Source organism: Tympanuchus pallidicinctus, unplaced genomic scaffold (genome assembly GCF_026119805.1).
Source record: "Tympanuchus pallidicinctus isolate F22 unplaced genomic scaffold, pur_lepc_1.0 scaffold1, whole genome shotgun sequence".
NCBI classification, from domain to species: Eukaryota; Metazoa; Chordata; class Aves; order Galliformes; family Phasianidae; genus Tympanuchus; species Tympanuchus pallidicinctus.
Window position 1 is genome coordinate 47,445,577 of NW_026294618.1, and position 21,743 is coordinate 47,467,319.

Genomic DNA, 21,743 nt, shown 5'->3' on the forward strand with positions numbered 1-21,743 from the left:
AATCAAAACACATTCTCAAATCTCACAGCCTACTCTGAGAAGAAGACTCTGAGAAAGTAGCAAACAGAAAACATTCATCCAGTAACTAACTGATGAGAACTGCTATATGAAAACACTTTGACTCCACACGCAGTAACGAATTGCCCAATCCAAAGTCTTCTACAGCAAATGTAAAAAATGCACATCAACAACCTTTTTAAGAGTCTGAAGCTAGTGAATGGAACAAGCAGTGCACACATGTGATACAGTCTTTTAGTATTCTTGCCCCAGACACAAATCGTCAAGAACCGAGACACTGAATTCCTGCAGTTTCCATCAAACTCACTGAGATCTGTGCACTTGGTTCAGGATATCCAATCTTGGCAAGCAGCAGCACAAAGATAACATAACTTTGCTTTTGTACAGGAAGCATTAAAAAAATCCACCACGCTTCAGCAAGGCAAACACATTACACATAGAAATTAATAATAATAGTAAAGAAAAAAAGGAACAATGCCTTCATTCAAATCATAAGGAGTGAACATTAGGCTATTTGCAGAGATTCAGGCAGCTGCTGAGAACATCTTAGCAGCTCTTGTATTTGCAAGAGAAGCGCTGTCAAGTGAAACCAAAACAATCCTTCCATTTAAATACGTCAACCAACCAAACACACGTTATGCAGCCATACTTCCAAAGCCCAAAATTAAAACACAATGCCAAATTTCTGAATGAAAAAAAAAAAAAAAGTATTACAAGAGTGTTATTTTTGCACTTATAACAGCACTGCCAAACCAAACCACCGACTTAACACTGTGATCCATTACTTCAGCAAGTAAAAAGCCTCAAAGTATTCACAGGAACTCTGCTCGCTGAATTTAGACCACAATGTCTTAAAAAAAAAAAAAAACGAAAAAGGCATCCCAAAAAAAAACCCAAAACCTTAGTATCTGGGCTTACCTATACAAAAACAACCATTACGTCCCTCTGCAATCTACTCACCCCAAGCACTCTTACCCACGGGCCATCTTCCCTGCCAGACTAACACCAAATTTAAACTCCCCTCTGCCAAACTGTGGGAGCTGGACTCTAATCTAAAGCCCAGAAACCAAGAGCAAAGTGATGCAAAAAATAGGATTCGAACGATCTCCTCGACAACCGGACCAGGCTGCAACCTAAATAATGTAAAGCAAAAAGCACAAAAGGAAACAACGAGCCTTTTGCTTAGATTTTCTATCCAATGGCACAGTAACAAGGAAAAAAAAAAAAATAGAAGAAGAAGAAAAAAAAAACAAGGGCCCAATCCACAGAAGGTGATTACGTGGGTAAGCGCAGCTTTGCCCCGGCGCTCCAGACACAGCGGGGCGCGCCGAGCGGCACCGGGGGAGGGCCTCCCGTCCTCGGCTCCGGGCAGGCTCCCCCCGCGGCAGGAGACACTGAGCCGCAGATTTAAGAGAGAAAAACACCCCGATCAGCGCGAGCGGCCCTAAAGATAGAAGCGGACTAACTGCATTAGCGTCCGCCGAGCCGGGGGGTCGCTCCCCGCCACGTCCCCTCGTGGAGCCGCTGCGGCGCTTCCTTCCGCGGAGCGGGGGAGGGAACGAAGGAGCCGCTTCTCCGCAGGAACGGGCGCTGCTGCGGGGCGCCGGGAGCACGCTGCAGACAGGGAACGGCGAGACCGCGCCAGGCGGGGGAAGGGAAGGGAGGGGAAGGGAAGGGAAGCGGCGCCGGCCCCGCAGCCCCCATCCCCGCGGCCGCAGCTGCCCCATCCCCACGTCCCGGTTCTTACCCGCCCTGTAGCCGCGAGGGCCAGCGCCGAGCTGAGGCTGCAGCCCTCCCCACATGGTGCCGCGCTCCGGCAACGCGGAGCCGCTCGCTGGCCGGCCCCGGCCGGGGGACGAGCGGCCCGGTCGGGCGACTGGAATTAGCGGGGGGCTGCCGCCGCGGCTCGCTGCCCCCGGGGCGCCGCGGCCATGCTGCTTGGCCGCGATCGCGCAGGCGGGAGGAGCTGACCGCCCCCACCGCAGACAGAACTTGCTTTATTGCGCTGCCGCCGCTGCCGCCGCCTGGTTCTCCGGAGCTGGGAGCGGAGCGGGGCGGGGACAGGGGCGGGAGCCCGCGGATGCTGCGGCGCTCGGGGGCGAGCCTCTTGCGTAAGCCGGCCCACGGGGAGGGGGCGCGGGGCGAGCGGCAGCCGGGGCTGAGAGGGAGGCAGGCCGGGGCTGAAGGGGGGGGTCGGCTTCCCCAGGCCCGGCCCGCGGAGCCGCTCTGGCCCCGAGAAGGAGCTGGGCGCTGCCGTTTGCGTCGAGAGTGGGAACTTCCTCAGCCTGCCCGCAGGGTACATAGAGCTGGGGCGTGAGCGCTGCCCTCCGTTTTGCCTTTTCTTCCCATCTAGACTGCGATCCAGGCAGGCAAATGTCAGTTAGCAAGGGCAAGTTAATATAATTGGAAACTGAGGGGCAAAGGGAAGCTGCCATGGTGAAGGAAGAGGAGAGCGGCAGAATACAGCACGGGGTCACTGCCCGTGCTCTGCCGTGCTCTCCTCCTGGAGACGGGTCTGCAGCGCAGCTGCTGCCTCGCAGGCAGCTGGCTGGCCCCGTAAATACCCGTACGGCCGTATTCCACGATGATGGAAGTGAGTTTGATATCAGGGTCATCAGTAAAGAAAGGTGAAATGCTTTCCTCCACAATTACACCTTTTAAAGAAGTGCCCCAGGCCTATACATCCAAGCTTACTAGAGTTTATTATAGTATTACAGTTTTCCTGTATTCCTTTCATTCCCTACTTTCCTACTTCATAAGGAAAAAAGAAGTGCAAAGAAAGAAGAATCACAACTTTCCCTTGAGTGGTTAATTCTGAGTATCACAATCAAGCTTAGGCCACAGGGCTGGAAACAAAATGCTCTTGTCAGCAATAAGTCAAAAACAGTATAAAGTTTCCAACCCAAGCTGTTCTGAGGCTGCCAAAATACATCAAGAGAGAATTCTGCCACAGCAGCACTCGCATTGCTGTTGCTGGTCTGCAACTGGAGCCCAGTGCTCCCCACTGCAAAATGCCTTCTGAACCTGTCAGTGATCGTCATTGCCCAACAGACTGTAAAATTAAGGAGAAAATAATTAGCTGTCTTCTACTTTTAATGTAACCATCCCAAAATTACAAAACCCACCACTATTACCAATATATGAAAAATTTAGATGGCATTGCATAGCACAATGGACATTAAAGGGCTAAGAAGTGAGGTGAAACTGGAGCAATTCATGCAAAACATCCGCAATTGATAAATCAAATCTATGCTCAAATACTTCCTGCTAACTCAATGCATTTTTAATAGTAGCTTTTTGTCACAGAATAGCTTTTATCTCTTTTGGAAATTATATGTTAGATTTTGGTATGCCATATTTTATTTACACCTAGCTACATATTCATAATGTACTCATTAAAAGAGAGGTCTCTGAAATGGTGGAATGAGCAGGTAGAAATGCTTGCATATTGTGTTGTCCTTTTTCTTGTCTGCATACAGCCCTTATGTTCTCATCAAAGATGTGACACTGCATTCCTCACTAGCTCATTTAACCCAGGGAGCATAATTGTTTTGTAGGTAGAGTTGTAGAAACAGGCTTCAAAAGCAAATGCTGAACAAAAATCAACAGTACTAAAATTGGTGTGTACCTGCTCCAGAAGATTCCATCAGAATATTCGGAATGTTTCTGGAGGCCTTTTGAATGACAGAAGGGTGGAAGCACTTTCAAGATGCCACAAATACCAATGCAAGAGAGTAAATTATCGGTAACATCAAGCCAAAAACATGCAACCCTTCAGCCAACAAGCAAGCTTTGATACTGATGGATGTTAGTGAGAGCAAGGCAGGTAAACGTGAGTGTAAGAAGGGAGTAAAAGGTGTTATAACTTGTAAAGCACTCAGGAACAAGAAAGACGTGAACAGCTTTGTTTGATATTTGTATAAAGAACTTGTCTAGGTGTAAAATCTGTTGCATGCTCTTTTGTTGAGTTTGCTCAACTCCGGGTAAGCGTGTGCCAATAGTGTATTCACAACGGAACACAGCAGCCTGAGAGGAAACTGAATGCCGAGAAAGGCATGCAGCATCAGGTGAGCAGAAAAACTCCCCTGTCAGTGCAGAGCCTTGCAGTTTGTGATGCTGTCCTATGATGGAGCTGCAAGAATCCAGTGGCATATTGTGCCACCAGAAAGCTGTGCGCCCAGAAAGGCTCTGATAATAGTTCTTTTATCTCCTTATGTGTCACTGCAGTCTTGTTATGATTTTTGGCACTGCCATTCATGGAAGCTTTATACAGTTTTCTATGTACCTCAACCACTTATTAATAATATTACAGAGAAAAAAAGAACGTGAATGAAGGAGATCAGAACACAATGGGTTTGGCTGGCTGACTCACTGCTGCCACGCTGTTTGCAGAGGGAGGTTGACTCAGCAGCTTCTTGTTTTCCAAGGTGTCTGAGCCCACCCCTTCATGCTTTTACTGCTCAGAGCAGAAAGAAAGAAAGAAGAAAAAGAAAAATAAAAACAAAAACAAAAAGCCCTTTAAGCAGTTAGATAACTGAACCTGGGATACATTCATTGTTTTGATTGGATTTTAAGTTATTCTTATTGTAACTGAATTATAACCTGTGTGTCTGCCTGGAAACTGGGCCAAACTGCAGTCAGTGGCTTTGCTCTATGAATACATTCAGCTGGCTAATATTTTATGCACTTTCCAGAAATGTTTTGCATCTGCAGTCTGCCTACGTACATAGTTCTAGACAGGGAGCAGAATTTGTCCGAGATTCTCAAAAACTTCTTTTAAAAAAAGCTATTGGTTTGGAATGGACCTCCTGCAAAGCCAGGCATGTGCTGTTTATTGCTGCTGTGGCACATCTTTTGCACGGACCTCACTTGTGGGTCCTGAGGATATCCCAAGCCATCCTTTGAGTCTGTGCTCTCCAATCTGCAGGGCACAACTGAGCAGAGAAGCTGGGTACTGCCAGGCCACTTCGTTTGTGCCTCTGCACCTCATAACGCTTACCTGCACTAAGAGCACTTGCACAAGCTTACCACCTTTTAAATCCCTTGGACTGACTCTTAGGAGTATAGCAATCCCTGTCCCAATACAGCCCCACTCCAGAGGTGTATAAAGTTTAGGGTACTCTTAGAAAGCCACAGCGTGGTGCCTTACAAGTAAATCTATGCTAAGTGGAAACAGCCGGTATAATTGTTGTGAAATGCGATGCTCCAGACAATGAATGGACTCAAGTTTCTATTGTCTGCAAAGCCCTTTCCCCACTTCTTTCCTCATGACAAAAACCCTCTTGGAAGAATCAACAACAAAAGAAAGTAATAGCTTAAGTGCTTGGCACTAAACAGATGCTGTCTCGTTAATGTCATTTGCAACACATCTTACCCAAGGATTTGTGATCTATCTCTAGGTTCAGAAATCACATCTTTTTTTTTTCTTGAATAAAAAAATATAATGATCTAAATGAAATTAAGCTGAAATGTAACCTCTGAATGCAGTCTTTTTTCTTTGATTAAAGGCAGAAATGTGTTCAATATTTATTCTACATGCTTACTTTTGTATTTAATAGAATTAAAAGATTATTTTAAAAAAAAAAGAAAACCAAAACCTTTAATGCTAAATAGCTAAACATCATTCTAGGAAAATGCAGACTATTTCCACTGCATAATTAAAACATCAAACATGTATGCATTCTGTCAGAACCAACAGCATCACTTCTGCGAACACATCTTCTAAATTACTTGGAAATTAAAATCACAGATTTTTCAGTTACTGATTTTTTTTTTTTTTTTCAGTAAGCACAGAAATCATTTTCCTCCACCCACAATTTCTGAAGCTGAACACCATGTCCCAGCAAAATCTAAGTGACCTTTAAAAAGCTTTAAAACAATTTCTCCTGGTTTACCAGAAAACAGCTATGTGTGTTACAAAGCAAGATGTTAAACTGCATTGGGGGGGGTGTAGCTAACAACAGCTTAGCTTACTTCATAAACTGTACCCTGCTGGTAGGGGCAGGTTGGTCTATAAAAGACTGAAATGTTCCACTAAAATTACATTGCATGCACTGTATAGCATCAACAATAAACTGTGCCAGCTGGTATCTGCAAAGCAGGCATCAGGAAATAATAGTGTTTGAACTGCTTTTATTTTTGCCTTTTTCTACAAGTAAATCAGGAAGCATGTCTTTCACAAAGGAGCAAAAAACTGATATGGAATTGAACCTGCTTTTGCCCTGCTCTTTCAGTAGCAGCTGAAACCATGACAGTGAATAAAATCAAGAAGGTAATTGTTACCATAGCTATGGTTTTATTGCAAGCCTCCTGAAATTTTAGATTCTTCTTAATATTATGGGTTACAGAATCTGAGAATCTCAGCCTGAAAATGTTCTGGTTTAAGCCATTGCTGGAAAACTCTTGGGAGTTATGCAGTTTACATGGTTCATTACTGATGGGGAGGACAATCATATTTTTTTCATCATAAGATTTTAAAATAATCAAAGAGATTTATAATGATAATCCCATAGTCATCAACTCTGATACCACAAGAAGAATACGCTGTGGGTGTGAAATCCAGTGGCATCTAATCAGGGTCTTGTAAAACAAACAAGGAGTTTCCCAGATGTATTTTTCTCAAGGGGAATTTTTTTTAGTTCTGCTGTTCCACCTTCCCTCATCTCTATTGCCCTCCCGGAAGGACAAGAAGGGGAAAAATAAGTGGCTGGAAGGGGATGGAGAGAGTATTTAAAAACTTAGAGGCAGCAGGCAGCTTCCAGGGTTGGCTCCTAACACATTTCATGGCAGACTGCCTGTACTGGAACAGCCAGTTTCCTCCCCTAGTACCGGTGGGGCTTGCTAACATATTCAACATCTTTAAAGACATAACATTTAGACAAAATACTTCTTCTTCTTTTTTTTTTTTTTTTTTTTTTTTTTAAATAAATTCATCTTCTGTTCCTGTTAAATGACTTTTTTTACAGTCTTTGTGGTTCTCTTGTTCTTGAACCCACTTTAATCTCCTTCCCTTCCTATGAACTGATATTCCTTTCCTATATTCTAGAGGATTGAGATCCCTTGGTGATATTCTGCATCTGTTCTGTTGCTGATACATCTGATAAAGGTCCTATTTGAGACTTGTTGCAGTCAACAGGCTTCTGTGATAATAATAAAGAGAAATGATAATTTTGTTCTTGGCAGTATTTTCTAGTGTTCTTCAGAGACTAAGCCAGGAGATCACCACACCAGACAGTCACAGTTCAGTTTCAAAATGGTATTACCAAAACGCTTCTTGTTTGGAATTAAGAAAATACTGAACTTCTTTGTGTTTATTTTTCTGTGCTTAAACTTATGTTAAAATGTAGGAAGCTTCAGCAGCGCTGCAGGCCGGACTTTCAATCCAACTGCTGCTAGCAATGTTCCAGTTCTTAGAGTTGACATTTTACTTCAAGACAGTCTTCCTTGACTTCATGCTACACATAGATAAACCAATGCGAAAGGATAAACAATGGACGACGTTGCTATAGCACGATTTGAACATTTTTTTAAACTGCTTTACGTAGATTAAACTCCACCACAAATGGGAAGCAGCTGCTGCATTGGAAGCACTGAACAGCATTTAGCTTGATCTGTTTAAAATCTGTTTTAAAGTCTAATAAAAAAGCACGTCCCTTGTATTCAGTCACTGAAACAAAGGATCAGAGCTTGCACTGAGGTTCCTGTTTTCCTTTTTTTTTTTTTTGACAAACACCCCCATTGAATTTTAAAGCTGTTGAGAAATACAGAATTGAAAACAAGTGATTCTAAACTGGACAGCCAAACAAACTAGAGATCAACCAACTAGCAATGTGACTTTATATTAATATTTGCAAATGGAAATTTCTTCCAAATGCCCATCTGTCTGCTTATAGCCTAAAATACAGAGTTTGTTTACTCCTGTCAGTAATACAGCCTACAAACATTACTAGCAAGAAATTCTCTGGTCACTTGTGTTTGAGCCAAACCCTGTATTACTGCAAAGGGATGAAATTTCAGTAAAGTGAAAGCACTGTGCCAGTGCTCGGTTTAGTCAGCTCTGTGCTGTCATACGCCCATACGTAATAGTCACATGGAAAAAATTATTTCATGGTCTAACTATAAATATAATGTACTTTGTGAAGACCCTCACAGCCCCATTTTTTTCTGCACTGACATTGATTCTACAACAATTGCTATGCTGATTGTACAACAGTTTGTTGCTATATACCGTAACTGTTTTGTCTGTGTTGTAATACTTTATTTTATCTCAGCAGTCAGAGTTTCTTGCCTGAAATGAGCGGGTATTCCACGTTGGTAGAACAAAAGCCAGTTTAAAGGGACATTTTTAAGCCCACACAGCAAGCCACTTGCAGACATCTCAGAAGCAGCCCACTCCTTGTACAACACATAGAGGCTGGCAGCCACCTGCTCCCAGTCTGCTGGGAACGTCCTGGTGTGGAGAACCGGCAGGCCAACAAAACAGCCTCTGCTTTTCCTATGCCTGAGGCTGCAGTGCACTATTTCCCTCTGTCTTGAGCTTCATATCTGTCACTATTTTAATAGCATTCTGACATTAAACTGACAAGCATGTAGATTGGCATACGCTTTTAGACAAATCTAGTTAACAACAACAACAACAAAAGTAGAAAATTACCTAAATGAAAAAGTGGACAGTACTAGTTTGTACTGGCTACAATGCCCATCAGATTTGTTTCACTGGACCTCAGTTATTATATGCAATACATATGAATCCACCACAGTACTCTTAGACTGCTTTGCTTTTAAAATTAACACAGACGAGAGTGTTTACTAAAAGTAACTTTGAGACTCTAACTTGGCTGTAAGCACTTTCTCCAGTGCTTTCTACTTATAACTCATTGCTTGAGTGATGAAATTGATATAGGAAGCAATTCAGTGAACACACAACCTGATCTTTGATCGCAGAGAAAACAAGAAATTAGGCTTGTAAATGAGCATGTTTCTTCAAATGTATATATATAAAAGGTATATAAGTATCACTGCTTAAATTGTTGCAGACTGTTTCACTAATTCAGGAATCCTTTTAAGAATTGCACATAAGTGAATGCCCTAGTTTACCATTCTAATTTCTTAAATAAGGATGTCTTGTTACATCAGTCAAAATTAAATTGAAGAATCATGATCTTAATTTTCTCATTAATATAGAACATTAATACATTAATATAAGATATTCTCTATACTTCGACCATTTTGTTCTCAACTTTACAATCTTCTGGGTCAATTCGAGAGGACATTGATTATCATCTGTTCACAAGGTAAGTAGCTTGAACCATCCAAATTAAATGGATTAACTGAAGAGATAAACAGCCTTCCTAATAGTTCAGAATTGGATATGTCCTTGCAAACATTACAGCATTACGTATGTGCTCCCATGAAAAGAAAGTACAAAGAAAAAAAGATACACTGAAATAGGACATGAAAATAAGTATAGAAAGATAAATGAATAGCAGCATATTAAAAAAGCACAAGAGACAGTTATTCACAGGATTCCCATCTGCAAACTGCTCCAGTAAATGCTGTGTTAATTCATTCCTGGAAGCCCTTGCTAGACGACACTGCTGACTACACACTGCACAAGCATTACATGATCCTGCTGGAATACAGCCCCAGCAGCCCCAGCAACAGGATCTTTACTTTAAAAAGCCAATACTGTTAGGAAATAGAAAGAGAAAATGAGAAATAAATGAAGAGAAAACAGACAATTGTAATAATAATAATAATAATAATAAAATTGCATGGAGATACTGCTTGTCTTTTACTTGTGTGTTTGAAGATGATGTGTCACCTCTGAAAGTTGAATATAATAGATCTCTAAAATAAAACACTGAAAGTGCGTAGTAAACTTTAAACTTAATCAAACAGTAACATTTCCTGTATGCTGTAGTAAATGTTATTTATCCTTGAGCTTATAGATTTCAATTTAAGGATAGAGATTGCATAGAGATAAGAAAACTGAGCTCTGTAAAAAACAAACAAAACACAGAAAAAAAATTAACTATGGTCTCTATTTAGCATTTGGTGCATCTTGCTTAAATTACTGAAACTGTCTCTACAGAAGTATTAAAATATAACTACAATTTATTGTTATTATTATTAGCATCATGAGGCATATTAAATATTAAGAACAAGGTTTCCCTTGCAGTATTTCCAGGCCAGCTCTGAAGCACTAAAAAAAAGTTATAGAATTCAAATAAAACCTAAAAATTTGTAAGACACATTGAATCAGTAAGTTCCAACCATCTTCTAGAGAGGCTCTGAACTGTATTTCTCTATCTAATAGTTTCTAATATTTCCCCACATTTTTGTTAGCATAATCCTTCATATTACTTTAAAATATAATTTTAATTAGGTAAATTGGGAGTTGGACTAGATTGTTTTCATAGGTCCCTTCCTACTCTAAGGATTCAATGATTCTATGAGTGTATATATGGACTCAAACTGAACCATATGGTAGGACTCTAAATTGCTAAAACTTTATTCATTTAAAATACAAACAAGAAGTGATTGAAATGGAATCTCCTGCATGGCCCTGCAGAGTCCCAATCAACCATACTTGCAGCTGGCCTCAGATATCTTTTTTGCCATTCCAAGTAATGACTGCCACTGTATCCAGACCTCAGTTGCTGCAAATGTTCCCACAGTTCCATGTCCTCCCAGCATGATGATGACTCCATATGGAGCAGACAGACTTAATACAGACTTGCAAGCCTTATGATTGCACTGTAGTCTGATTTACCCAAAAAAGGGCAGGTATGAGTTATCAGTTTAGTGGAGAAAAGGGCAAAGGTTTAGGGTCCACATGGCTCTGGTGTGCATGGAGGCTTAGCTTGATACATCTGCAGGGTCTACAGACACACTTGAAAAAGCTTGAAAAACTGAATGGACCTCAATACCAACTCAAATGATTCCGTGCAGAAAGAATAAACACACGGGACCATAGGATAAATTATCCAATTAGTTCGGCAACTTAATCACACAGCTTACCATCCCAGAAGACAACATTTACCAAAGGAATTCAGGGTCAGGTTTTCCCCTGTTCTCATCTTCCCATCTTTTTCAAAATCTGCCTGAGAGTGGGACTGCTTGGCAAAGAATAAAAGCCGACATTTCTGAATGAGCCCTTCCCTCCTGCTCATCAGTTATCTTTCTAACTACAAAATTAGCTCCATATAATTTCCTGAGATTTGGCAGACAGTCTTCCTATTATAGATCTATCTAGAGAGTGGAAGACTTTGTTCACGTTTTTCACAGCACAGAAAAGAGAACTGTCCCTGTGAACGTCACAGTGTCATACAGCAGCACTTGTTGGATGGGAAATGGATGTGACACACATCTGCTCCAGTTCAGTAAACACACCACAGTGTTCCCATTTAAATCTTTCCTACAGGACTTTGCTAAATGTACTTATTAGCTGCAGAATTGTCAATTCCTAATTTAGTAATCTGAGTTTTTATTAAAAATGGAATAATATAATATAATATAATATAATATAATATATTATCATACAGTGATGTTACTATTAATAACCAGTTTCAAGTCAATCATTTAAACAAAATTATTCAAAAATTTTACAGGGAGAACCAAAACAGTCCAATGACTAACTATGCTGTGCATAGCTATAACAAAAAGTAATGAAGAATGGGTAAGATATACAATGAATTTACAATTACTGTTTTCATGATACTTTTAAATACTATTTTCTGAATGCTTTAATTCTACATATGTACAGTTGGCTAATAGAGAAAGAATAATCACACGTTTGAAAAGAGGCTTTTACTGAAGACAGCTTCAATTTTTCAAACACCATGTGTTTTTCTTGCATGGCAGAATATCAGCTTGCCTGGTGAAATTATGTTTTCCGTTGGAAAAAAGAGAAGGATGTAAGATTACAATCACAATTCCTCTTGGCTGACTTAAACAGAAGTATTGGTGAGCATCTCTGAAGGGAGTTCTAATAAAAGCAGCAGAGTTAGATGACCAACAGCTATACAGATATGTTGTTTGCTCTTGTGTTTGGAGACTGGTTCAGTCTCCAAAAAGGAAAAAGGAACTTCAAATTAGTAGTGTGCTAAATGAGATTTTGGACCTTTAGCAGATGATAACAAAGAGTCGTGGGCAATATAGTATAGAGATTGTCAGCATCTGTAGAATAGCAGCTCTGGGAATTAAGAAGACAGTTCTGAAGTAACATCAACTTCTAAACCACATTTAAAGCCTAGTTAGCTTTTCAGAAATAAGAAACAGGCTCCTGGTAGGAGACTCTGAATTTTCATTTGTCTCTTGAACAGCTGGAAGTGCACTGTTAATTCTTACCAAACAACAGCAGTCAAATACGATTTTGAACAAAGAAACATGTAGCAGTATTATCAAGTAATGCCTTTTCACAAAATTACTAGTATCAGGTTTGTGAGTTTTCATGTTCTCTTCAAGAAGTTGCGAGTTCAGAAGCTGTTCAAGCTTTTTTGATGTGAAATTTAGGCAAATAAGCAAGTAGAGTGACTGATCTTTCTTTTCTTGTTTCCCTTAAGGCAATCTGGACAGTCAGTCCATTTTGGGGGCCCACTCCTGTTCCAAAAGGAACTCATTTAGGTCCTAAGTTCTCTTCATATAAAATTTAGTAGGCAATAAAACATAAATGTAATTTGCCCCCTCCAGAAGAATGCAGTTGCTTTAGAAAGAGAGAATTAAAGAAAGAATGACAAAGAACAGAATAAGGGAGAGAGTGGGTAAAGAGGCAAGAAAGTGAAAGAAAAAGGAAAAAGAAAAAAGAAAAAAGTAAAGAAAACGAAAAAGAAAAACAAAAAAAAAAAAAAGGAAAAAGAAAAAGAAGAAATGAAAGAAAGAGACAAAGGAAGAAAAAGCAAGCAAGAAAGGAAAGAAAGAAGAGAAAGGGAGTAAAGGAGAATGAATGAGAAGTCTTCTCTGACAAAATGCAGTTTTGGAGAATTTTCCTCTTAAGTTTAGAAAGAGGGAGAGGGAAGTTTGGAAAGCAGCATTATACTGATTCCTCTTTGGATTAATTTATAGAATTAGATGTGCAGATAAATTACATACATGTAACTGTAAGCAAAATCAACCTGGAGATTACAATAATCAGTAAACTGTACAGCCTCCAGAAGGCTCAGCTGTTCTTGTCTTTCAAAACACATCCTTGCTCAATGCTCTGCTGTTTGTTTACAAACTGATATCTTCTTTGTGACGGTAAACACACAAAGAGAAATTCAAACCAAGAATTTGACACTGCTCACTGGCTATGCATTGGGGTTTCTAAAAAAGAGGAAAAAATCCAGCTAGTCTGAAAGCAAAAGGATATTTCCTAAAGAATTATTTCCCTCCCCCACTTTGTCCTTCCGTGTATGGATTCTTGTTAAATGAGAAAGATAAAATAGAAAGCCACAGGAAAAAAAATATAATGGACATATTTCCTTGTGGGCATTAATATAACCTACTTTAGCTACCTCATTCATGATCTGTCCTTGTTTCCATTAGAAGCCACAGAGGTCTGCAATTCTGCTTGTAGTATCCCCCCTGGAGTTAAACACTCAAGCATCACACAATCTATATTTCTGTAAATCTGTATTTCCAAGTGACTAGATAGTACCACATGCAAACATTTTCCTACTGAAGACCTAGATTCTACAAATTAAAATTATTCCTTCGCTTTCTGCATGTTTCTATCTGAACTATTGCACATTGCCCAATTCAGTGATCACAGCAATAATCTCACCTAAAATGATTCTCAGGAGAAGTGTGGGAACAAGATAGGAGGAGCCTGTTTTAGCTGAAATGAATGTTTTACACAAGCAAGATCCAAGAAAGGATCAGAAACTTTGGCTCAGCAACTTTCTAAGCTAAGTGCAATTTGAATTTTTGGAGATTGAAGGAAGGATTCTGAATAAAGTCTAATACCTGCTAATGCTGCACCAACTGCATCTAGAAGAGTTCAGATGTTGTTTTTTGGGGGTTGTTCAGATCATGTAGAGAAAGAGAGTCACAGAAACTTGGTTAAAGTTGCTTTGTAACAAGTCAAAGTTATTTTGAAGAGGAAGGCTCGTTAACATTTGCTCTACTGTTTTAGGTTTGGTTTTTTTCTGACTGAATTTTTACTGACTGAATGTCAGTCCAGTCATAAAAGATTATTTTTTTCCTTCCTTTTCTACCTTGTGATGGCACTACACAGTTGGGTACCCTCATCTCTCTGATGCATTCACCAATACAAAGAGAACTCATGCTTCTGTTCTTCCAGAACAGTCCAGAACAACATTGCGTGCAGTATTCCAACCAACAGCATGCCTCCGCTTCTTAATGTAATGCAACACCAAAAGCACTGAACAGCAGTAAAACAAACACTTAGCAGCATTTATGGTTTAAACACATTTGAAACAAAGGTACTAAACCGTTTTACAAGAATAAACTAAGTTTCACAACTGGAATTTTACAGTTCCCACCACAAAGATTTTCCAGTTACACATATCTCTATTTCAAGTTTCAGCTGGGTAAACTAAGGTGTATGCAGATCCCAGGAGTGTATCTAATGAAAACAATCAATTTGTTTAAATTGTTTGCTTTTTTTTTTCACAATTTAAGACATAACATATGCACAGATCTCCAGTGAAGGTACGGTGGTTTATTCACATTCTCCTATACATGAACAGAGTCCCATATCTTTATTCAGCACAGGGCTGGCTTAATTCAGCAGACTAGCACATATTAGCAAACTGTAAAGGAATGCAGCAGCCTATCTCCTATAAAAACCACTTGGCTATTTAAGCCTACACTGCACTAGAAATAGACTTATATCTTACAAACACCATTAAATGTCAGAGCATATCATGTATTCATTGCATCTTATATTATTTTTCCAATGAGATTATATGTACACCCTACCATATAAAGCTAGAGAAATATTCTCATAAATTATTCACTTCTGTATCAAGGAATTTATACAGTTTCTGAATCAATTTACAGACTATGCAGTGAAGGTCAAACTGCAAGGGTGGAGATTCAGAATTTGATTTGGGTCCTACTCCTGTTTCAGTGACTGACTTACTGCTTGTTTTTCAATGCTGCCTTGCACTGGGAGTTGGCTGGCTCTGCTTTCTTTTTTTCTGTACAGTTCTCATTTGATGTCTCCCACTTGCAAATGGTGAGATAAAGCCACCTCTTATTTTGCTTAAACTTCACATCTGAAACACTGTTTGCTCTGAGCTGCATAAAGACAAAGAGCAACAGTATGCCTTCATGTTCATCCATCCACTGCTCAGCAATGTGCAGGCAAGTCTCCAGTCTGCAAACCTTCCTTCAAGTGCTACCTTCTTTTGGCCAACTAAAGGCCATAATCACTTTCAGTGCCTGGACATATAGAGATGGTTCAAAAATGGTAAAAAAAAATTACACTTGATGCAGGCAGGCAATGAAGCCTTAGGATACAATCCTGTCTAATCAATCTGTTTTGAATCGCCCATGAAAAAACAGATGCTTCAGATTGCACAGTTTTGCACGCAGAGGATGTGATCTGATCTTTTATGCCTCCTCCTCCAGTTAAGTTAGGTTTTCACACCGACAGCAGAGCTATTGTGTGCATGACATTTAGTGCTGGAAATGGATGCTGTATCTTGGCAATGAAAGGAAAATCTGAGCACAAGCAATGAAAAGATATCTTCACAGTGTTCCTTGGTCTCTTGTTAGTTATTCAGTGTAGGGCAATTCAGCACAGAGGAAACACACTGAGTGAATGTCAACGTTCTCAGCTCTCACAGAAAAGAAAAAAGAAAAAAAAGAAAGAAAGCCAAAACTGATCTAAAACTGAATATGGACACTGAGTCTGCCAGGCCCCAGATATTCAGTGCATACCAATTAACAACTTTCTGACAGCAAAGAAATCCCAGGACCCAACTGGGGTTTATTTGGGAAACATACAATTTCCATCCAAGAGAGCAAGTTTGATGTCTATCTTCAGGTCGCATGGAAAAAAATATTAACTACTTTGAGTGAATTGTATTTAGATGTAGATCTGTAATTTGCAGAGGAAAGCACAGTCTACAACCTAGAAAGCAGTTTCTAGAAAGCATCCCAAGCAGAAATTCCTCAACTTTTTGTACCTTCATTGAGAACAGAGTCTGTTGTTTATGTTTGACTGGATCCCAGGAAGTCAACACTGGCTCTTTGTGCAGGTGCAGCTCTAAGGTGTTTATGTTCATCAGTAAGGCTTGCTTCTTGCCCCAGTCTGTGGAATATGGCTTTGGAATCTAAAAGTAGCTAAGGTATTATGGAGTGGCTGAATGTCAAATGCAAGAATAATTATCAATTTCTGTATTTTCAGTTCTTCAGTGCTACAGGACATGGAATTTTATCCATGCTTTTGGGTTTCTCTTACACTGAAATATCTCAGTCCCTAAAAGTTGTGTGCCCTACAAACACAGAACTGCAGAAATTCCAATACCAGTAACAATGGGGTCAAAGGCATTGAATTGATTAAGCATGCCTTATACGACGTAAGAGGGTGAAACACTCATGATTCTTTCTTTATCTGTCAAAAGAATAGAAAAGAAGAGAAGAGAAGAGAAGAGAAGAGAAGAGAAGAGAAGAGAAGAGAAGAGAAGAGAAGAGAAGAGAAGAGAAGAGAAGAGAAAAGAAAAGAAAAGAAAAGAAAAGAAAAGAAAAGAAAAGAAAAGAAAAGAAAAGAAAAGAAAAGAAAAGAAAAGAAAAGAAAAGAAAAGAAACCCACTATGTCTCTCTTTATCAGTACCCTCTCTAGAGAGAGAGCCCCTTTCCAGCTGAAGAATCATGCACCAACCACTCAAATGTAATTCCCAGACCACATCCGAAATGCTGTTTGTGTGCCCAGCCCCTTTGGTGCAGCCTGGAACAGTGAGTGGACCGGAGACATCTCCTGTTTCTGCTTGCCACAGGCTCCATCAGCATCTGTCAAGTGCATAGGAGTCTCTTTTCCTTGAAATGGTTTCATAGATGACCATCTGGTGACGTACAGAATATAAATGAGCCATAGAGCAAAATTCATTAAAATCTAACCTACGTTACTCATTATAGTGTATAATAAATTGGATTTTAATCTAGATTTGCTACTTCTTTCAAGACAGAGGCCAAATAAAATTAAATAAATTGTCCAAAGCACAAAATGGTTCTTCCAGTCTTTCAATCCTTCACCATGTGGATGCCATCCAATAAGGATGACACTCTTCTCAATGAAAAGTATTGTGTAATGGTCATTTCTATATCAACTATCATGCAATTGGGTTGAAAGGTGCTGTCTAAAAAACCTGCCGAGCATTTATGCCTTATAATTTTCTTTATTATTTCAATATCTATATCTTGAAAAATGGAGAATGTAAGCAGTCCACTAAGGTGACAGTTTTGCTCCTTCTGCAGTACCATACCTTTTAAATGTTAATTGCAGCATCTGTAATTTTTCATTACATTTTTACTAAACTGATTCTAGAAGTCAACAAGCAATGACTATACAATGCAATTTTAAAACATGCACAAAAATATTACTATCCACAAATGTTTCTGTGGGAAAGTAAAGCTGTAGCAATTTAGTGTCACAGCACTAGAGTGTGAGGCTCTTGGCAAGTTTTTATACTGGATAAGCAATAAAATAAGGTTATCTAGAAGCAGCTGAGGACAGATAAAGTGAAATATTTAAATAGGCCAAAACCTAATCAAAGTGCTTGTTTCATTAAATATGTTTGTAAGAGTACTAAAACCCACTAAGAATGCACATGAATGTAAACCCAGACAGATGCATTTACAAATCAGGTTCCAGGTCACCAAACAAAGGATGTTGCCATTGCACACAGCCACTGGCCTCTTAAGTGTAATGCATAAAATGTTAGCCTGATTTCCACTAAGGAGTTGACATTGTTTTGAAAGCTCCATCACACCACAGGACCTTACATCAATATTGACATGTCTGTGCAGTAACAACTACTTAATACATAACAGGTTTCAGACTTGAGTTTTCACCCCTAGATCTCTCCAAAAAGAGGGAAGGAATATTAATGGAAAGCCACTGTAAACTGTTCTTTTGGGCAGTGCACTTCTATTTGCTTAGCTATCTGCCAAGTGCAGCATGAATAGACAACTGCAGTGAAGGTCCTACAGATACTACAGAGAGGAGAGAGATCCATCAGAGAAAATGCCATCAGGTGATGCAAAGCAGAAATGATAGGGCCAGCAGGGCCTAGTCTGCCTCCTTTGCACCATCAGAAAGTTGTCTGATGTAAAACAACTGCGTTACTAATGTTCTTCACACTATATCCAACCATGACACATATAGGCAAGGACCACATATGATGGTTTTATGGTTTTCTGTTTTCAGTAAATTTCTTATACTATTTAGATTGGCATGAACCAACATCAAGAAATCTCTTTCTCTCAGACATTTCCATGAAATGTAAACTTATTTACACAAACAGCATTTCCAGTGCAATGTTAACTCTAAGAAAATAAAATTATTTTTAAAACCATATCTGCCCATTTCTCAAACTGAATACAAATTTCACAAAACAGAATGAACCTCCAATGACACACCACTCCTAGTTGTTCTGAAATTTGTCAGATAAATTCTCTTGGCTTGCTTTACCAGAGGAATCACTGCATATATTCCAGCTCAACAAATCACTGTGTAATTCATGATGGGTTATCAAAGAACTGATAGAAAGCATTGTATGCTCAGGACTAGACTAAATTTAGAGAGGAGAGGTACGAACATCATACTTTCATTGCTAAACTGGAGTTACTAGTGCCCTTACTAGTGCCTAATTGCTGGGAAAATAATGAGTTTTTTTCCTGGAAGGAAACATCAAGAAAACATTTAGATTTGAGCTCATTCTCAGGCAGATCCCTGGATCTCCAAACAGCTGACTTGTTCCACTGCATCTTGAAAAGCTTGACTGAAGTCCCTGGCCCCAGAGATCCCTCAAGGCTGCCTCCCTGTACTCACACCTCAGTGGGCATTCGCCCCCTAACCTGTCTGGGGACCCCATGTAGCTGGGGTAGCCTGGCAGTGCACCAGGCAGCATGTGTGAAGTCACCCCTGAGCCAATCTGCCTCTCTGCATTCTTGTTTGCCAAACTTGCAAGCAAAATGGACGTATTGCTGCAGTAAGCCTCAATTCCTGTGCATCAAGCAGTTTTTTTGCCTGAAAGTCCTGCCAGCAAACATGCAGGCAGTGATCCTGCCAGATGGCAGAGAGCAACTTTGAAGGAACAAGGTGTCCAGACAAAAGAGGTGCAACTTTACCCTCAGAGAGAGCAGTAGACTTTCTGAAGGGAGACAAACTCTCCAGGCACCAGAGTGTGCCCAACAACACTGTCCAGTCCTCCAGAGACAAGAAGGCTACATGTTGTCTTTCAAGCCAGACTGGCCTAAGAATTGCTTATCACAAAACATTTTCCCAGGATGAAGGGCATTTTTAATTGCTTTTTGCTTTAAGCACTAGAAAAAGCAGAAACAGCTGGGAAGAGATATCTGTACACAGACTAATGGTAAGATTAGAGAGCAAATGGAAAATACTCAAAGATAAATCTTGCTTCTGTAGCAAGATATTAAAACATACATAGAAAATAAATGTGGTACAAACACGTTCATGATTATTTTTTCTAGGGCACTCACAAAAGCTGTTTTATTTGGCAGTGAGTTTAACAGTCACTCATGTTGTTCAACTCTACCTTCAGATAACACTGCTGAATTAATTAGCTATATTATTTTATCTGTCTGCTTCATGGTGCTTCTGCAGGAAATACGACCAAAGGTATATGCACCTCCCATATTTGCACACTGTAAAAACACTGGAACAGAAACAGGAAACCCTACTCCTTTTAATTCTGCACAGCCTAATGCATCTCTGAAAATAAGAGCACTGAACAAAACCTTCCTGTCACTTTATCTTTTGCTTCCATTGCAAAGATTGAGAGCCCTTTAGGGAACAGATCAATGAGAAGAATCCCAGCTGCAGAACATGCACCGGCTCCGCAGCAGACAAAGGCTGCCGTCTGCTCAACACCACCAAGTCTCTATAAGTTCTGTTTAGGAAAAGTCATACAAGCATCTCAGGAGAGCTGTGCCGACCTTCCATCCGTAGCTTTATGGTTGGGTTGTTTTTCTGCTTTTTTTTCATTTTACATCATTCTTAGCTCTGAAATGAGCTAAGGCTTATGTTCAAAATCCAGGGACTTCTGTGAAAGGTTTGAACCAGATCTCTACATAAAGCTGGCCAATCCAAATGTGATTTTTCTTCTATATTTTATTATTTTTTTTCTCTGTTGAAGTAGCTCACATTTCCTGTAACCAGTCTAAGCAATAATGCAGGATTTCCCTTATAGGTTCAAATATTTCACTTACCAGCTCCTTGAGAAAATGGATCACCTGTACTGAAAATCTTCCGCTCCTGCAGCCTTTGCTTCCTCAGCAAAATGGAAGGTATGTTTCATTATGAAGCATGAAGGGCCCTACCAACTCCTCTGTGTGATTTGAGATTGTGAAAGTGTTTCCTAAGTTATCTAAGAGCCAGAAGAAAGACCATACAAACCCTGGGATCTAAATGAGGCCAAAAGAAGCTTAATAAATCAGACTCCTCTGGAGAACTTCTAACTCTCCAGAGGCCTTGACAACAGACCACAAGAAGATAAAGACCACAAAATAGAGTAAGATTGTACTTGTAAATCCTATTCTAAAATGCCCTACATAAAAAAAAAAAAAAACTAGTTACTGTAATCTCAACATAAAGAATTCACTACTTTTAAAGACTTTTCAGAAAGGAAACACTAAAATACATTTTGTATATTAAGAAATGTTGGATTTTTCATTTTTTTCTCCTATAGCTATTATTTTATACTCTTGTAAATTGAGTCTTTTTTTTTCTTTCTTTTTCTTTTTTCTTTTTTTTCAAATTGCAGACAAACTTATAGTATCTGCATAATGGAAACAAAGCACAATTAAAATCACAGAGCCATATTCTGCATGTGCTTTGTAAAATTGTAATTTAGCCTTACCATTTCCAGCACTGCATTACAGAGTCATGGAACAAGAAAATAAGTCCTCACCATAGAGGTGAAATTGATACATACTTGAAAGAAAGTCAAGATTCATCCTCAAAAAAAAAAACAAAAAACAAAACCCAAAAAACCAACAACCCTGTTTAAAGACAGAGTGTTTAGTATTTTTTTCTTCTACTAATACTGAGTCAGCCTTCAGTCAGCAGTCATGTTGCTTTAGGTCGAGGAATAGAATGAGTGGATAGGAATACCTCCATCCCCAGAGAGTGGTGGTCAATGGCTCAGTGTTTGGATGGAGATCAGTGACAAGTGCTGTTCCTCAGGGGTCTGTACTGGGGGCGGTTCTCTTCAATATCTTTATCACTTACATTGACAGTGGAATCGAGTGCACCCTCTCCAAGTTTGTGGATGGCACCAACCTGCATGATGCAGTTGACACACTCGATGGACAGAATGCCAGCCAGATAGATCTAAACAGGCTTGAGCAATGGATCCAGGATAACCTCATAAAGTTCAGCAAATCCAAGTATGTGGTCTTGCACCTGGGCAAGGCAATCCCCACTATCAATACAAGCTGGGGGATGAAAGGATAGAGCACAGCCCTGCTGACTTGAGGGTACTAGTGGATGGCAAGCTGGACATGAGCCAGCAATCTTCCCTTGCAGCCCA

At 39.9% G+C, this 21,743-nt stretch overlaps 1 protein-coding gene across 3 annotated transcripts in view; it reads right to left on the reverse strand.

Annotated features, from left to right (window-relative positions):
* Positions 1–21,743, reverse strand: part of CEP85L (centrosomal protein 85 like) — a 141,933-nt gene that overhangs the window by 109,088 nt on the left and 11,102 nt on the right. The window contains exon 1 of one of the 3 annotated variants that reach the window (XR_008203493.1): positions 1,766–2,039. The exons of 1 other annotated variant lie outside the window; for it this stretch is intronic. Coding sequence is in view for 1 of the 2 variants with exons in the window: in XM_052670987.1 (XP_052526947.1) it covers positions 1,766–1,820 (55 nt within the window). In the remaining variant the exon portion in view is untranslated. Of the gene's footprint in view, positions 1–1,765; positions 2,040–21,743 lie in introns of those variants that run through there. One more of the 3 variants, XM_052670987.1, reaches the window with a different exon arrangement.